The sequence below is a fragment of the Emydura macquarii genome, unplaced genomic scaffold, assembly GCF_026122565.2.
Source record: "Emydura macquarii macquarii isolate MOO-44397 ecotype Brisbane River unplaced genomic scaffold, CSIRO-AGI_Emac_v2 contig_2636, whole genome shotgun sequence".
Lineage (NCBI taxonomy): Eukaryota > Metazoa > Chordata > Testudines > Chelidae > Emydura > Emydura macquarii.
Genome location: NW_027132773.1, coordinates 34026191 through 34043131, shown reverse-complemented (window position 1 = coordinate 34043131; position 16941 = coordinate 34026191). Strand labels below are relative to the sequence as shown.

The window sequence follows — 16941 nt, the reverse complement described above, 5'->3', positions numbered from 1 at the left end:
ATCATAGCCTCATGGAGTGTCTCCTGTTATTGTGTAGTCAGGTAGTGCTTTAGGGCAGAGACTGAGTTTTCCTGTTTGTTTGTATACCTCCTAGCAAAATGAAGTACTGATCCTGATTAGGTCATTTGGACACTGCCACATTCTAAATAAATAATGATGAGGGTGGTGATGATTCTTTCATCATATGAGTAATATAAACTTCCTATAACTTTGAATTAGAAGAATTTTTGTCTTCTCACACAGAACTGTAAGGATGATGGACTAATCACACAGTTGTCTTTCATAGACAAACATAGACTAAATGTGATCAATAACAATTTATTCCCTAGTCTTTTTTAATCTTCAGATTATTGCTGTTTCTCAGATTACTTTACCATGGGATGTGCCAGCTACTGCACTTTCAGAGCTTTGTGAGACCAACAAGTATGTTACAATTCTAAATTACAATTTTAAGCTGTTCCCACTACACAGTGAGTTCTGCCTTCACAGGGTCATTTTATAAGAAATCTGATGTGTCTCTACATCTTTATCCAAGTATCATGATAGGAATGGGAAGCATCAAAGAAAATCCATTCATAAATACACTGTAATCTTGTAATTGTATATAACCTGCTGGGATAATGATGTTCTACACTTAAAGAATTTACTTCCCTAGTGGCTACAGGAAAGCTGCAGTGAGTAGCTCATGTATTAATCCCTCCTTTGTTGATACCTGAAACCAGACCTTTTCCCCAAGCTACCAGTAACCTTGTGAATGATTGAAATGGAAGCAAGTTCTTGCAAAAAGGCAGAAACATTACTCATAAAGGAACTGCTTGATCTGCATAGCTGAAACAAAACAAACTATCCCTCAGCATCTCTATAGGGCCCGATCCTAGATCACTTACGTCATTGTCCCAATTCTGCAAGAATTTAATAGTGCAATATCAGCCATATAATAGAAATACAAAACCTCAAAGACGTACACAGTCTACACTTCCATAAAGCAATGAAACACTGGACCTCACCACTTAGGGCCAGATTTTGCATTCTTTACAAATCCAAAGTGCCTTTGCAAAGTTTCCATGCCTTTTGCTCTTTTAACCTAAAACACTTCTAAAAATAACATAGGTATTTTTACAGCACCTATCACTGTAGTATCTGGCCTCTGTCCATGAGGAAACTGCAACACTAAATTCACCAATATGCAAATAATACAAAACAAGGTACAAATCTGCTGTTCTATTTGTATAGAAAGTGACCAATCTGGAAATGGGGCAACATTGGCATAATGACTTTTTAACTACAATAATGAAAATGATCTCTTTACAAACACTGAGTTAGAATAATAAACATTTATTGCATCACTAGATGAGTCTTATCTTAATTTGGGTTTGTTGGTGTTACAGTGACTACATTAAATCCCACTTTAATATCTAATTTTAGGTCAGAAGAATGTAAAAGGAAATATTGTTAGCTCACATACACATTGGTTGACTAAAAGCACATAATTGAAAACAAACTTTGAGCATTTTTTTCTCTGAACATAAACCATAAAATACCAGCAATAACAACGACCTGATGTATAATTGAATTGCTCTTATCAGCTATAAAGATAATGGTAAAGGAAACCACATAGAATTATGATGAAATGTAGAACCAAGGAACTTCAAACAAAACTGTTTCACAATTAAAGTGTAGGTGATGTGCAAATTAATAGTAAATGAGATGCACAGTATATTAAGAAACATAGGTCTTTGCTTTTGAAATTGAAAAATTATGTTCTAATCCTGCATTGGATAGGCTAGAGACCATTAACCAAGGTGGGCTCCACAAAAACACAGTAGTCCACTGACACATTGTAAATTGCAGGATCAGAGTCTTAACTATGAATTATTTCCTATATACCTCAGTTCATTGCTACTCTAACTATCTTCATCTAGATCCTTTTATAACACTTATTACCATGATACCAAGTATCTAATGGAAAACAATTTACATAAAAGTAAATCCACTACAGGTAAAAGCGCCTGTGTGATTAAGGAGTAAAAGCTCCATGTTCAAAAGTAATTTAGGCACACAGAAGCCTAACTCTCTTTGAAAGTCAATAGAACTTAGGCTTCCAAATTACCTTTGAAAATGGGACCTTGACTCCTAACTGTCTTAGGTGTGTTTGAATATTTGACCCTAAACTTCAACCTCAGGTGTTGAGAAGGATTAGAAATGGAATTTTGCAAATGAAAAAGTCCTATAATACTCCTAATTTACAAATGAATTTTTGTTGTAGCCTTATCTGCTTTCCATTTTCTGTAACCTCTCAGAAAGTTTCTCTCACTTTCCCAAAGTGATGATTTTGTTTCTGCTGTTTCTACTAATGTGACCAAATGGCACCACCAATAACCAACAAAAAAAACCAATTGGCAATAATTTCAAAATGAGTGATGATCTGAGCAGATTAGAAATAATCCAATTAATCATAATGAAAAAGAATCAACTGGTGCCAAATGACTGTTGGCATTTAATTGTTTTACTTAATGATTCTCTGTTTTCCCCTGTAGTCTTGTTTTTTCCAGAAGAAGAATCATGGGTTTACTAGGAAACAGTTTTAAATAACATTTATCAAACTTAAATTCAACTAACACCAAGGAGTAGTAAAGTTTATCAGAACAAGCAACTGAAAGGCCCATAAACCTTGTTATTTTTATTCAGTTTCCATGTTTCCTATCACATCTGAAAGTTTTAAATGATTGAATGCTTTTGGTAAAAATATTCAGTCTTCATTCCTTTAGATCACTGCAACTGGAGTTAGCAGCATGCTTAAATTTTAAAATATTTAAACTCTTAAAAGATAAGTTAAATATTGCAATGTTGTTTTGTCTTTTTAAAAAATATATTTAGGAGGGCATAATCATTTACTAAGTCCAGTTTTTCTATTTCTCACAATCTGATATTACTACATTTTGGCAGTTTCAAGCTGATGGGTGTCCAGAATTCAAAGACTAAGGTTACGTGTTCTGGGACAGTAGGTTGGAAAAAAATACTATGATTTGATCTTAAAGCACTTTAGATACAAACCAAGCACTAAAAGTCTCCTTGGAATAATACCTCCAAAAATCTCTACTGCAATCAGGAAAAACAGATTTGATTAAAGGGAAACCAGCAAATGAAAAAATATCAAACTTCTATCTGAAAGGGTTTTTTTAAACTATTTTTTCTACAAGTAATATTTAAGACTCTTATGAGAAAGAAATTAGAGAAAAAATATTTCACTATTTTTCCATTTCTTTATTTTGTGCATCTGACAGAATTTGTGTATAGTAACTTTCATTATTTTACCTGTGTATCCATTTAGATCCTGATCCTACAAATACAGGTACATATACTTAACATTACTGATGCAAGTTGTCCCACTGAGATCACTGGACTACTCATGATAATAAAGTTAAGTGCATGCACACAAATGTTTGCGGGATCGGGATCTTAAAGTATCATTGACTTCAACTGACAAGTGGATCCTTATGCAAGACTGGAGCCAAAGTCAGTTTCCCACTCCCGTTTGGTTTTTGTTCCCCACTCCCACAGCACAAGAGGAAAAAATAGGAATTTTTTAAAACAGGAAAATGGTACTATAAACCATTAAAATTAGCAGGGGGAAATTAGGGACAGATGCTTTATCTAGAACTATTTTAAACTCATTTTCACAAACTGACCTGACTGCAAGTTGACGATGTCACTTTAATGTTTGCTCATGTTGTTAAAGGTGAAGAGAAATAATATGTTCATAATCCTGAGAATTTCACTAATTTCATTATTTTTAACAACACTAAAGCAATTGCAGATTCTAAAATTCAAAACCCACTCTAGATCCTCAGCATGAAATCCTGACTCCATTGAAGTCAATGGAAAAACTCCCATTAACTTCAGTAGGGTGAGGATTTCATCCCAAACATTTAAAAATTCACACCTTGTGATCCCACACACAGGCAAGGGAAATATAAGGCCAGATTACCCCTTCTGGCAGAAAAAGCTCACAGCAGATGTAAAAGACAGGACAACTGTGAGATTTCTTTGCAAACTTTCCAGCAGTAGGGGTTGGGACAGGATTTCTCCCCATTTCCCTGCAGAACAAGCTGGGGCCCAGAGATCCACTGTTGTCCAGATTCTCCTGCCCTTAGCCTGTACCCTATTAAAGGTAATTTTCTCACATGCAGAGGACCAACTCAAAGATTAATTTTCCTCTGCCTTTCATGCAGATTTTCCAGTGGTTGCCAGAGGAAAAGACGTGCATTAGTAACACAGCCATCTACAAAACCTCATCCCTGCTTGGCTTCGTCTCTGTGCACCTATCCCAGACCTGTTGTGGGCTTTCAGAGGCATCTAGAGACAGGAGAAACAATGCCACAGCTCAGCATACAGAAGTGCACACACTGGAATCCCTCTCTCTGGACTGTCTGGCCAGAGACTTTATATGGCTTTGGCAGATATCCATTTGTTGAAGGCGATCATGGTTTTAAAATTAACTGGGTCCCATTTTCAAATTTCGCTAAATTAATAGTTCAGTTTCCTGTTTTTCCAGAATTATTTTAACAACTTTGGATTTTTGTTTGCCAAATAAAAACATGCATTTTAAAAAGTAATTTACAGATTAAATAAAAGAATGCTGTTTTATCCCACTGCCAAAGTCCCAAGTTAATGTAATTGTATAGCATGTCTCCTCTCATGTGTCTAAGACCAATCACATCTGAAAAACTTAATTTTTTATGCATATTTATCCACAATGCCATAACAGCAAACCTCAGATGTATCCCGTATGTGCAGGTGAAAACATGATTGCAAAAGAAGCAACAGCATTTCTGTATGTCCCACGAGAGACCATATGCAGTTCAAAACTCCCAAGACTCTGACAGGACTTTTGCCAGCGTCAGGACTGACTGGGCTGATAGTTAGGTTAATGACAACCCAACTGACACATTTTTCAGTTAACTACAGATAATAATGTTGAGTATTTCACTCCAAGCCTGTTCCTCTCTCCATCTCACCTGTTAAAGAATGCATCAGATAACTGGAGAAAGTGAAGAGGCGAGAGTTTCTTAAATGGAAACACAAGTTCTGTAGACCTCTGCCCTCTTAAATACCTATATGAAGCAATCTTTTCCCACACACAGAAAACAGTATCAAACTGACTTTGATGCCTGCCAAAATTACTTAAGAATGCTAACTGGTGAAAATGCTTCTTTCAAATATCCGAAGGGGTGCAGCTGTGATAGGGATAACCAGATTTGAATGTAACAGAGGAGCTTCAGTGCTCACATTCTCACAAAATGTAACAATGATGCATTATCCGTCAGTTGTATTACGAGACCTGATAAAAAGCAGTTTTAACTGTGATCTAAACGTTCATTTCTTCATTTCCATATTCTTATATATACATATATATATTTCGCCCACTGAAATCTGCATAAATGGATGAAGACATTATTAGAGTGAGAAGGGAATGAGAATGATCTACTTCTATCCCATATGCTCTCCCCATCTAGCCCATTTTAATAACCTTTCCAGACGTCTTACTTAATGTCCAGGTCTTTATCTCCTGCCATCAGATAAGAAGCTACTGCTTTCTGTCAACTGGTTCAGGCTGATTATGACCGTGTAAATCACATGTATGCCTTATTTCAAACATAAAAGCCAATTGCCTCTGTCTCTGTAAGCTTTCAAAGAATGTGGAAATAACAATTATGAGCTAATTTACCACAATAGTCCCCTTTTAGCATTTTGCATGAAATATGAATCCATTGCCAGGTAACACACACAGTAATAATTTCAGTCACTTGAATTAACACCACTTTCTTTTACCCTGCAGCAAAGAAAGACCCTGATCCTGCAAACACTATAGAAGTAGAGAGCATAGCACTCACTACCATGAGACCACACTTATCTCAGTGGCGCTGCTAACAGTAGTAGCAAGTGTTGCTAGGGGATTGTACCATATTTAGGTATCTGGATGATTTGTGTTAAGAAAAGATATCATTATATTCTCTTAGTACTTACACATCCTACTTCACACAAAAGAATACAAATATTAGTGTTAGGCTGCAGAGGAAATGTTGCTCATGATGGATCTTTTAAGTTAACAGGAGTTGTGCAGGCTCAGAACAGCAGAGCAGAATTTGGGGTGGAGATTAGTCATTGCATTATTGATGCACTGTATGTACCATAATTATAAAGAGTAATTCCATGATAAACAAGAAACTGAGCAAAAGTGCAGTTCTTTTCTATGGAGATTATTTGACAAGTTATTTAAATTACTGAGAAGTAAAACAAAACTAATTATTTAGGATTTGCATGTGTCAATTCACAGTACAGTTTAAAGCCACTGTAAACAGATAATAAATTACTGTAATTATCACTAGATTAATTAAGCCTAAAATACTAAAGACAAAAAAAGAAAACTTTTAATACTTATTTTGGTGACACTCTGTGGCAATTTCTGGCCTCAGTTACACCAAAGCAACGCCACTGAAATTAAATGTGTTACACAGCTATAATGGATTGTTCTGGAGGAGTCATTTTCCAATGATATAAACAAAGGTCAAAATTTTGTTTGCTAGTGCAAATGGGTGCAGCTCGCTGACTTCAGTGGAGTTTTGCCCATATTACACTAGCAGAAAATTAGACTCAAAATCTAAAGAAAATTTACCAGCCAACTCTCCCCATGTTCAAAAGAAAATAGTCAAAAGTGTTACATCTCGTTAAAAAAAAAAGTAACAAACCCCCAACTTTCTGTACAACGTACCCACTAATGATAGGATTAAGTCTAAGCATTAAATGAAAGTCAATCAATGACAGCTGTACATTCTCTGCATCTTTAAAAATCAGGTCACTTATTAACTCTTTATATCCACATCTGAAAATTTTAGCCTAAATAGTTAACTAGGCCCAGGGAATATATTTTGCCCCCACTTATATATATTTTCCCTTGTAATTCAAAGTATCACTTGCTAAATACACCCCAACACACTATTCACTTCATTCACAGCACATAGCTTTGATACATTTGTGTGGCTCTTCTCAAGGAATTTCACAAATAAACCACTGCCTCAGGAAATTAAAAGTTGTACACTAGGCTGCCCACAGCATGTTGCTGCCTATACCAGTATGTGGGTCCAATAAACAAAGTTCTCACACATTATTATCCTCTGCCAAATTTTCTTACCTGAGACTGACACTTGCATGAGAGCCTCCAGGGGTCTGTTGTTGTCCAGATCCCGACTGAGTTTGAGTTCCCCAGTGGCAGAGTCCAAGAGTAGCAGGTTTAACTCGTTGCCCTGAACAAAAGTGTAGGCGAGGCTGTCGGACACATCAGGGTCATGGGCTGGGATCTTGCCAATCACCCCAGACGGGAAGCTGTTAGACTTGTTGGTCACATAGTTGTTGAAGAGGATCTGGAAGTCCTGTAGCACGGGTGGGTTGTCATTCTGATCCAACAGGCGAATGTGCACGGTGGCTCGGCTGACAAGAGGGGCGGAGGTGGCCTGCACCACGATCGCATACTCTGTCCGGCTTTCATAATCCAGATCCATCAGGGCTGTGAGATCACCATTGAGCAGGTCAAGCTGAAAGACCTCAGGGATGTTACCCTCCACGATCTGGTACATGATTTGTGCGTTGGTTCCTTCGTCTGGGTCAGCTGCACTGATCCGTGCCACAACAGAGCCCACTGGGCTGTTCTCTTCCACAAAGATGTCAAACTCATCCTGTTCAAAGACAGGCGGGTTGTCGTTGATGTCCAGCACAGTGACCTGGATATCCACAGAGGCTTTGAGAGGTGGGCTGCCTCTGTCCACAGCAAAGGCCCGCAGGCTGTAGACAGCCACATTCTCACGATCCAGCTTGCGCAGTGTGCGTATCACTCCAGAAGTGGGCTCAATGTAAAAGTCTCCATCGCCATCATCACCACCCTGGAAGGTGTAAAGGAGGCGGCCATTCAGGCCTGAGTCACGGTCAGTGGCAGACAGCTGAAGGACACTGGTGGAGAGTGGCACATCCTCAAAGACTGAGCCCTGGTAACGGTCACGCAGGAAGCGGGGGACATTGTCATTGGCATCCAGAATGAGGATCTCCACGTAGGTGGTGTCAGATTTCTGAGGGATCCCATTGTCACGAGCTGTAATGGCCAACGTGTAAGAGGCTTGATCCTCGTAGTCTAGCTCCATCAAGGTGGTGATAGTGCCTGTGTCCGGGTCAATGCGGAACTGAGGAATGTTATCCTCCAAAATGTATGTGATCCTGGCATTTTCCCCTGTATCTTCATCAGTGGCACTGATGGTCACAACAGAGGTGCCAATGGGCTTGTCCTCACTGATGCTCACTGTGTAATGGGAGCTCTGGAAGACTGGGCGGTGTGTGTTGGCATCGGTGACATTGATGAAGACCTGGACAGTGTCAAAGAGAGTGCCATCTGAAGCAGTAACTGTCAGCACGTACTGCCTCTCCTGCTTGTAATCCAGGGGCAAGGCCAGGGTGATCAGCCCACCCCCACTCTGGCTGGTGATGGCAAAGCGATTCCTAGTGTTGCCGCTAGTGATCTGGTAGGTCACCACACTGTTGATGTCCCTGTCCACTGCTTTCAGGGTCAGGACACTGCTGCCCACTGCTGCATCCTCATTCAGCCTGAGCTGATAGACCTTCTCAGTGAAGGTAGGGTTGTTGTCATTGACATCCAAGACCGTGATGGCCACACTGGCTGAGGAAGTCATGACAGGTACTCCATGGTCCCTAGCCTCTACCCCAAAGTGATAGTTCTCCATAGTTTCTCGGTCCAGCTCAGTCGACACTGTAATCCAGCCAGTGCTATTGTTGATCTGGAATGGAAACCCAGTGTCCCCATCTGGGAACCCCGCACCAGAAGACTGGGACAAGTCTATAAGTTTGTACTCCAGACGGGCATTGTCTCCAGAATCAGCATCCACTGCCTGAACGTGCAGCACCGAGTAGCCCAATGGCACATTCTCCAGAACCGTGGCCTGGAAGGGGGTGCTGACAAAGATAGGGGCATTGTCATTCACATCCACCACTTGAACAGATACCATCCCACTCGAGTTAATCAAAGGGGGCCTGCCCCCATCCTGGGCTTTGATTCTCAGTGTGTACTCACGGATGGTCTCATAGTCCAGGGGATTGATCAGATCGATGGCACCGGAGAAAGAGTGTATGTAGAACTGGCCTTTGAGGTTGCCGCTCACAATGCTGTAGTGCACCTGGGCATTGCTGCCCCGGTCCCGGTCTGTTGCTTGTACCTGCAGCACTTGGCTGTTCACTGGGGCATCCTCTGGTACCTGCACCAGGTAGCGCTTCTCACTGAACTGTGGGTAGTTGTCATTCTCATCTTCCACAGTGATATGTACCATAGCTGTGGCACTGCGGGGACCTGGCTCCTTTCCTTGGTCGTTGGCTTCTACCACCAGGTGGTACTCAGAGACCTCCTCACGGTCCACAAGGGCACAGGTCCTCACTACTCCAGAGCGTGGGTCAATCTCAAAGACGCCATCCCCGGCACCTGGCTCCAGCAAGCGGTAAAGCATGTTGGCATTGGCCGGGGCATCACCATCCGTGGCACGGATAGTCAGCACCTCGTAACCCACCTCCAGGTTCTCCCGGATGGTCTCCCTGTACTCAGGCTGCTCGAACACCGGCTCATGGTCATTGGTGTCACTCACGGTCACAGTCAAGTAGGTGGTGGCTGAGCGGCGGCGGGGGGAGCCCTGGTCAGTTGCAGTCACCTTCAGCACGTGGGTGTCCTTGGTCTCCCGGTCCAGGCTGCGGGTGGTGAGCACGCTGCCCGTCTCCGGGTCGATGGAGAAGTAGTCATTGGAGCGCTCGTCGAAAAGCGCCTCCATGGAGTACACCAGCCGGCCGGCCTCCCCCTCGTCCGGGTCCTGGGCCCGCAGGGTGATCACCCGGGTACCCGCAGGCTTGTTCTCCGGGATGGATACCTGGTAGCTGGGCAGCTGGAACTGCGGAGGGCTGTTCGCACTTCTCCTTCTCCGAGCCCCCTGGAGAGGAGGATCCCAGCTGCCCCGCTCCTCTGTCCACACTCCCTGGGGCCCTGGCCCTGCACCCACCGCCCCTCTCTCCTCTCCCCTCACACCCACGGGCTCCCGTTCCCCCCAAGCCCTCTCCTTCTCCTCCCCACCCCCTGCCCCGTCGGACGGGGCGCGCTGCAGCCCCAGCTGCAGGAGTAGCTCTCCCCCTGTCCTCAAGGCACAGACCAGCTGCAGAGGGGGCTCCCCGGCTGGCCGCAGACAACAGCCGGCCCTGGCCCCTGCCTCCTGCTCGCCGGAGCCCCGGGGCCGGTGGTTCGGGCACCTGCAGGCAGGGAAGCTGGTCAGGCCCATGAGGGCAGAGCGCAGCTCCTCGGCGGGCCCGGGGGGCAGGTGCCGGCTGGCTGCAGGGAAGCAGAGCGGGGCTGGCAGCTGTTCCGGGGCGAGCCGGACCACGAGCCGGGGCCGCTCCTGGCTCCTGTCCCGACGGGGGCAGCCCGGGCCGTGCACGTACACGGCCAGGCGGAGGGAGAGCCGCGCCCGGGAGCGCGGGGCGGCGATGCGCAAGTGGAGAGGCAGCGGGTTGCGCTCCAGGCGCGCGCAGCCCGAGGGGCTCGCCGGGCAGCCCCCGCCGGCCGCCCCGCGGCGCCTCAGCTGCCCGGCGGCTGTCACCTCCACCGCCGCCCGCACGCGGCGGGCCGTCAGCGCCTCGTCCACGCTGTACAGCCAGCCGGGCCCCAGGGAGACATCCAGCAGCAGGTCCCCGGCGCGGCCGGCGCCGCAGGAGAGGTGCAGCTCCCAGCCCCCCGCCGGCACCAGCGGCAGCCGGCAGAGCAGAGCGAGCCACGAGACCCAGGCGGCTGCGGACACCGGCAGCGGCGGCGGCATCTCCGCGTCTTGCAAGGCAGCGATCCCAGGCAAAGGGCGCCTGCAAAATCCATCCACCCGCCGGGGCTGCTCATCCGCCCTCGGCCATGAGCGGCGGGGCCGGGGGAGCCTGGCCTAGTCCTCCCCTGCCGGGCGGGCCCGCTGCCTCAGAGCCCCGCGGCGGGGAACATCGCCCGGGACCCGGCTGGAGAATTGCAACTTTTCCACCTTAAAGTTTAAAGCGAGTCCAAAATGGCTCCTCGCCTCCTCCCCCTGCTGCTCCCGGCGGGGCGATTAGCATAAACCTGCCGCTCGTGTCGTCTTCTTTCAAAGCAATCCCGCGGCTCCCGCCGGCTGGCCGCAGCCTCTTCGCGCACGCAGCTCCCGGGGACCCGCTCCCCGCCAGCGCCTCTCCCAGCGGCACCCGCCTCCGCGCTCCCGGCCCTCCAAAAGTCCCGCTCCGAATCCGAATCGTGCAGGGGCCGGTGTAAATCCTCCCGCCGGCGACGGCGGCTCTGGGATCAGCGCTCTCCGGCGGGAACGATCCCTTGCAAACACGTCCCTTCAGCCCGCTGCTCTCCGGAGCGGTTCCCCTTCTAGCTACTGCTCCGGTCTCTGGCGGCCGGGGCGCCCCCGCACTGGCAGAGCAGAGGGGGTCTGAACTTGGTTGGCGTTAATAAAAGGCCACCGGCCCGCCGCGGGGTGACACTGGATAGCGTCGCCGGGCTGATGCCGCGGAGTTTTCCTGGTGCCCGGCAGCAGCAACATGTGCGTGCAGCACACCGGGGGAGTTGCCCGGAGATCAGCTCGCGGCGATTTCCTGCCACTGCTTCTCTCCCACTCCCTGCTTTTCCATGGATTGTTCCCGGAGAGCGACGGAAAGGTGCAGGGTGTTAATATCTCTATGGAGACCACGGGTCTCTAAAGCTGGCCCGGGGGCAGAGGAGGCTGCAGCAGCCAGTGCCCGGGGCGGAGTTTCTTCCCTCTACATTCAGTGTGCAGCTGCAACCTGAAGGGAGGAGGCGTGGCCGGAGTGGGTGCGTGGGGGTGAAAAGACACAATCAGCCCGTGAGAGAGTAGCCGGCGGGGCTGGGCGTGTCGCCGGCTCTTCTGCAGCCTGCAAGGGTGCAGAGCTCTCTGCTGGCCCCGGGGCACAAGTACAGATGTCAGAGAGAGCCAGGCCGTTGTGCCCCGTGTGCGGGAGGCTGACCTGCAGACGAGATCTAGTGACACTAGCGGTGCATGGGCCGGCTCCTAGTCTCCAGAAGGTGCAGCTTGCCTAGAGCATGGACCTATTGAGAGCACCCCCAGCCTCACCTGCTTTTGATCTGAGTGCTATTTGGTGCTATCCCATGAGTACAGCTGTTTCCGTGCAGCGTGCCCATACACCTTGCCTGGGTGTTTATGTTTTTGTTTGTGGGATTCAGGGTGCTTCTTCATGCAGCCTGAGAGCACCAGGAAAAGAGTGAGAACGGCTATTCTCAGAGCTGTGCAGCTCGGAGTTTGCGCTCCACACTTTTGTCAATTAGTGTGTGTGCACTGACCTGTCCATCTATCTATCGCATCTGGGAAAACTAAAACACTTATTAAGATTAGTTTGCTGTGGGCAAAAACAAAAAACAAGTTACTTCCAAATCAGTGTTCCCTCCCTTCATCTTTTTATTGCTTGGGAGGTTCAATTCCCCAACTAGCCTAAGGTGCAGCTGTAGTTTAGCTCCCAGCACTACAGTGGAAGAGAAGGGTAGGCCATCATTGCCTGCAGCCTCCAAAGAGTTGGCCACACCACCCTTCCTATGGGCTGGGCTGCATGGGGATATTTTGCTACACCCTGTAAGGGTTGTGGGCAGTGATAGATAAAACAATCCCTTCTCTGCTGGAGTGATTGGAGTTAAACTTCTCCCAGCACTTCCCCCAACAGCTAGGAAAAACTACATTCTACAGGAAGTGGGGTTGGTGATTCAGTAAATGGTACACTTTCATCTGAAGCAGTTCTGAAACAATGTCACAGTTGGATGATAAAGGGTGTTCAGTCCCTGGAGGTGCCATCTTAAGATGAAGTTCCAGAACACCATAAATACAATGTACTCCCAGAAAGATATAAAGTAGCTTCTGTTGTAAATAAGAATCCAGCCCCTAAGAGAATAAGCTGATAAAGTAGACAATGGGATATGTTCTGAATAAATGGATTTTAATAAACACACACTGACACATGAAGAAAATTAGATATATTTTTCTTGGTCAGTTAGATAGTAATATATTTGGTTTCTATAGTCCAATATTTGCCACATGTTTGACCATGATTCCTTGGTTTTGTGGTTGACCAGTGTATTGTAATCATTCTATTTCTGCCAACATTATACTTTGGAAGTTGTTTTTCTGTCTTCGCTGTAGGAGACTTTGTGCACTTGCAGGACCAGATGTGCCCTTTCACTAGCAGTCACCGCTAACTACGCTTGCTAGGATAAGAAATATTACTTATAGAAGATTCAAGAAAGATGACTGCAATGGTTTGGACATGTGTCACGAATGGGCCCAGGAAAGATTCCATACATGGCAATACATACCAGCGTGGAAGAAACTAGAAATAGAAGACGGAGGATTGGATAGACACTGTAAAGAATGACATAGAACAAAACAGTTTAAAGATGAACAAAGCCATGAAGTTAAGACAAAACAGAAAGTGGAGGAAAGACTTCATTCAGTGCATCATCACTATAGGGCTGGCAGACAAGAATCAGAGAAGATAGTATCACACCGTATACATTGTCACATTGTCCACTTACTATTTAGCTAGTCGGTCTAGCTCCACCTAATGGTGGATGCCTGAGTATCATTTTCTTAGTATAATATAATAGATGCATTGCAAACATTTACGTTAAATAGATGCTGTATAAATCTATTCACAGTAACACTTGAATTAGTAGCTTGTCCTAATTCTCAGAAATAAAGCTAGTAAAGATGAGTTAAGATTAAAAGGACAGCAATTTAGGGGGAAGTGAGATATTTAAAAAACAGGAACTATTTAGAAGCTCAGCATTTATTTTAGATATTATCAGTAACTTAAGGGTAACTGAAACAGGGTGGCTTGCCCCTTAAGGGACAGAGGCCTGTGCCCAGCCAATCCTGACTACTGAAGGAACTGCTCCAGCCCACCTGTGCCATTAACAGGGTTCCTGGAGGGCAGCATATTCCCCTATAAAGGGTAATGACTGTAGAGGGGAAGTTCAGGAAGCTGTGGCAATGACTGAGGCAAGACTCTTGCAAGAAAGCCCCTGAGACCCGGAGAGTTGCACTGACTAGGACAACTTGGGAATAGCCTGCTAAGGCAGGAGGAAGTCAGAGCCAGGAGGCTGAACTCCAGCCTGAGAGAGACCGTTGAATTAGGACCCAGCTCTGGGAAGGAAGGCTAGGGACTCCCTATCTAAGGGGAGAGAGAGACACTGACTGGGGTTTGGGCCTGCATGGCAAAATTCTTGCTTGGAGAGGGAAAGAAACTTTGAATTAGGACTGAGGTCCATGAGGAAGGGCTGGAGACTTCCTACCTAAGGGGTTGAGACAGTGAACTGGGGTTGAGGGCTAGAGGGCCAGTGTGTAAGGACTAAATAAACTAGACCCCTGGAGAGGAATGTTTTAATTACTTGTGAGTGAATGAGTCATTAAGGGGCCCTGAAGAGGGGAACAGAGACAGAGTGCTGCAGAGTGACCTCTGGCCATGGTGGGGAGGAGACGGAGGTGCTCAGCAAGCTGCCAACCTGTTACAGTAACATTAAAACAGGGTAATTATCACCAAAACAAGTATGGAAGGTAGGTAGGAAGTCAGATATGGAAATTCAGAGTTATGACACCCAAACTCTGCACTCTTATGATGCTATATGTTTTTGGTCCAAGACAAGGTAAGTTTGGCTTCATACTACCTCCACTTCCCCATGAAAGTCAATGGGCCTGCTTCTATGAGTAATATGGGCAGGATTTCTTTTTAGCCATATCCAGCCAAAAACATTTTTGGGGAGCCTTGCTCCACCAGTCTCCTGGAAAGTTTTGTATATAAAGGATGCTGCAAGTGCTCTGATTTACAGGTCACAATGTGTCCAATCATCACCTGCCATCACCTGCTAATACAGTGGTTCCCAAACCGTTGCCCATGGGCCAAAAGTGGCCTATGGGTCTTTCAGAGTGGCCTGTTGCTCCCCTCCCGCTGACTGCAGAAGGAAGCTGCTGCCTAGGGATCTAGGTGGAGCACACAGGGCTACAGGACAAGTACGGTTTTCCTGCTGGAGCCAGGGGGATGGGAGATCAACAAGGATTCCTTCCGTCTGGCTGCAGTGAGGGAGGTGGGGGGCTGCAGGTGGAGACTGGTGGCCCTTCAGGGTTGTAAAAATGGTATCTGTAGCCCGTGAGCCAAAAAGGTTGGGAACCACTGTGCTAATGCTTTGTTCTTTACTATGAAAAAAATTAAATAAAATGTTTGAACATAGACAATCTGGAATATTTATTAAAGACTTTATTCTTGTAGCAATAGATATCTGTATATGAAATAGTGTTGTAAAATTGGATCAGTTTGCTGGATAATATGTTAGGCAAAGCAAAATAACATTTTATTATATTTGTTTCACTGATGAAGATGACAATTCTATGTGATTCTGATGTACACCTTAATTTGTCTTACGTTTTTCACTCTACAATGTTAGCTTTCCTTGCTGTATCTGATTCCTGCTGCAGCAGTAGCCTCTAGTGGCCAATGAGGAACTTTGTGGCTCATCTAGTCAGCATCATCAAGACCTTTCAGTATTTGAACCTGCCTTTGTGTGATACAAGCCATCCAAATTTGTGTAACAAATGGCAAAAATGTGGAAAACTTGTTTGGTTGCACATCATGGCATAACTGATAGGTAACGGTTTTTAACTATGAAGGATACTTTATCTCTGTGAAAGTTAAATAAACTATTTAAAGATATTTGAAACTCTGAAAACTCGAACACAAGAAGGCAGCTTTCAGGAAAACCTGTTCCTGTCAGTCTCACCAATGGCTAACAGAGGACACGATAGACTATCTCCATGAAGAATTAAATTATCACAGCTGCTACCAACACTGGAATTATATTATTTCACAGGGGAGGGAAATTATTATTGCTAACATTTGTGGCAAAGAAAGAAAGCTTTAATGGTTTTAGTTGTGGAAGATATTTAGATGATTCATTCAGTTTTACCCAGTATTTTCCAGGACCCCACCCCACCCCTTGGAATTTAGGGGCATACTTACATTTGCAGATCTTCAGATGAAACCAGGCAGTCCTTCAAAAGCAAGAGGAAGAGGGATGGTGGAAAACATTTTAAACCTTCCCATCACCAAGCTTGAGGCATGATTTATACCACAAGTCAGTCATGCTAAAAATTTAGACAGACTAATGTCTTTTTATACTGAAACGAAAGCCAAACTATCAGTCCATATTTTTCAGTGTTATCTCTGAATTTCTTTGCCAGGGGGGTTTAAAGTCTATATCTTTAAAACATAGGCTTTTACTGTTAAATACTCCCCTCTTCTGGGTCTCTTAGACAGAGCTAGAGCCAGAGTTCAAAAGTTTTTCATTGGTTTAACCACATCTACAAAAAGACACCTTTCACATTTTTCATTCCATCTTGTTCCATGAAAACTAATGTTCAGGAATCTTAGAAAGCAAAGATACCATAGGAACATTTGTATGAAACTTGATAGGTACTTAATTACAAAAGCAACCTAGACTCAATTCTTGTTTGTGTGAGTGGCCTGCTATTTCCTCATGCTTAGCAGCTCTAGTTAATTTTAGCCTGTTTCATCTGACATGTTCCATTGTATTCTCATTTGTTACATAACCCATAGTATCATTCCCCAGTCCTCTCACACTTTACTGTGGCTTTGCAAAAGCATTGTTTTTTATAATTTATCGTATAATCTTGCCAGGATAAAACACATTTCAACTGCTGGAGCAAAAGCACAAATAAATCTCACATTCTCAGCAGCAAAGATGATGCATTGGCTTAGCAAGAGACAGTTGAAGATTTATCACACTGACAATTT

At 45.1% G+C, this 16941-nt stretch overlaps 1 protein-coding gene and 1 long non-coding RNA gene across 5 annotated transcripts in view; one reads left to right on the top strand and one right to left on the bottom strand.

Moving 5' to 3' along the window:
* CELSR1 (cadherin EGF LAG seven-pass G-type receptor 1) overlaps positions 1-11591 on the bottom strand; it is a 256449-nt gene extending 244858 nt beyond the window's left edge. For all 4 annotated transcript variants that reach the window (XM_067564399.1, XM_067564400.1, XM_067564403.1 and 1 more), the window contains exon 1: positions 7193-11591. In XM_067564399.1, coding sequence (XP_067420500.1) covers positions 7193-10907 — 3715 coding nt within the window. In that variant the 5' untranslated portion in view covers positions 10908-11591. The remainder of the gene's footprint in view (positions 1-7192) is intronic.
* A 249-nt stretch (positions 11592-11840) lies between these two features.
* LOC137163921 (uncharacterized) lies at positions 11841-15840 on the top strand. The gene is made up of 2 exons (XR_010922876.1): positions 11841-12154; positions 13278-15840. It is a non-coding gene; the product is annotated as an uncharacterized lncRNA (long non-coding RNA).
* Positions 15841-16941: the final 1101 nt, after the last annotated feature.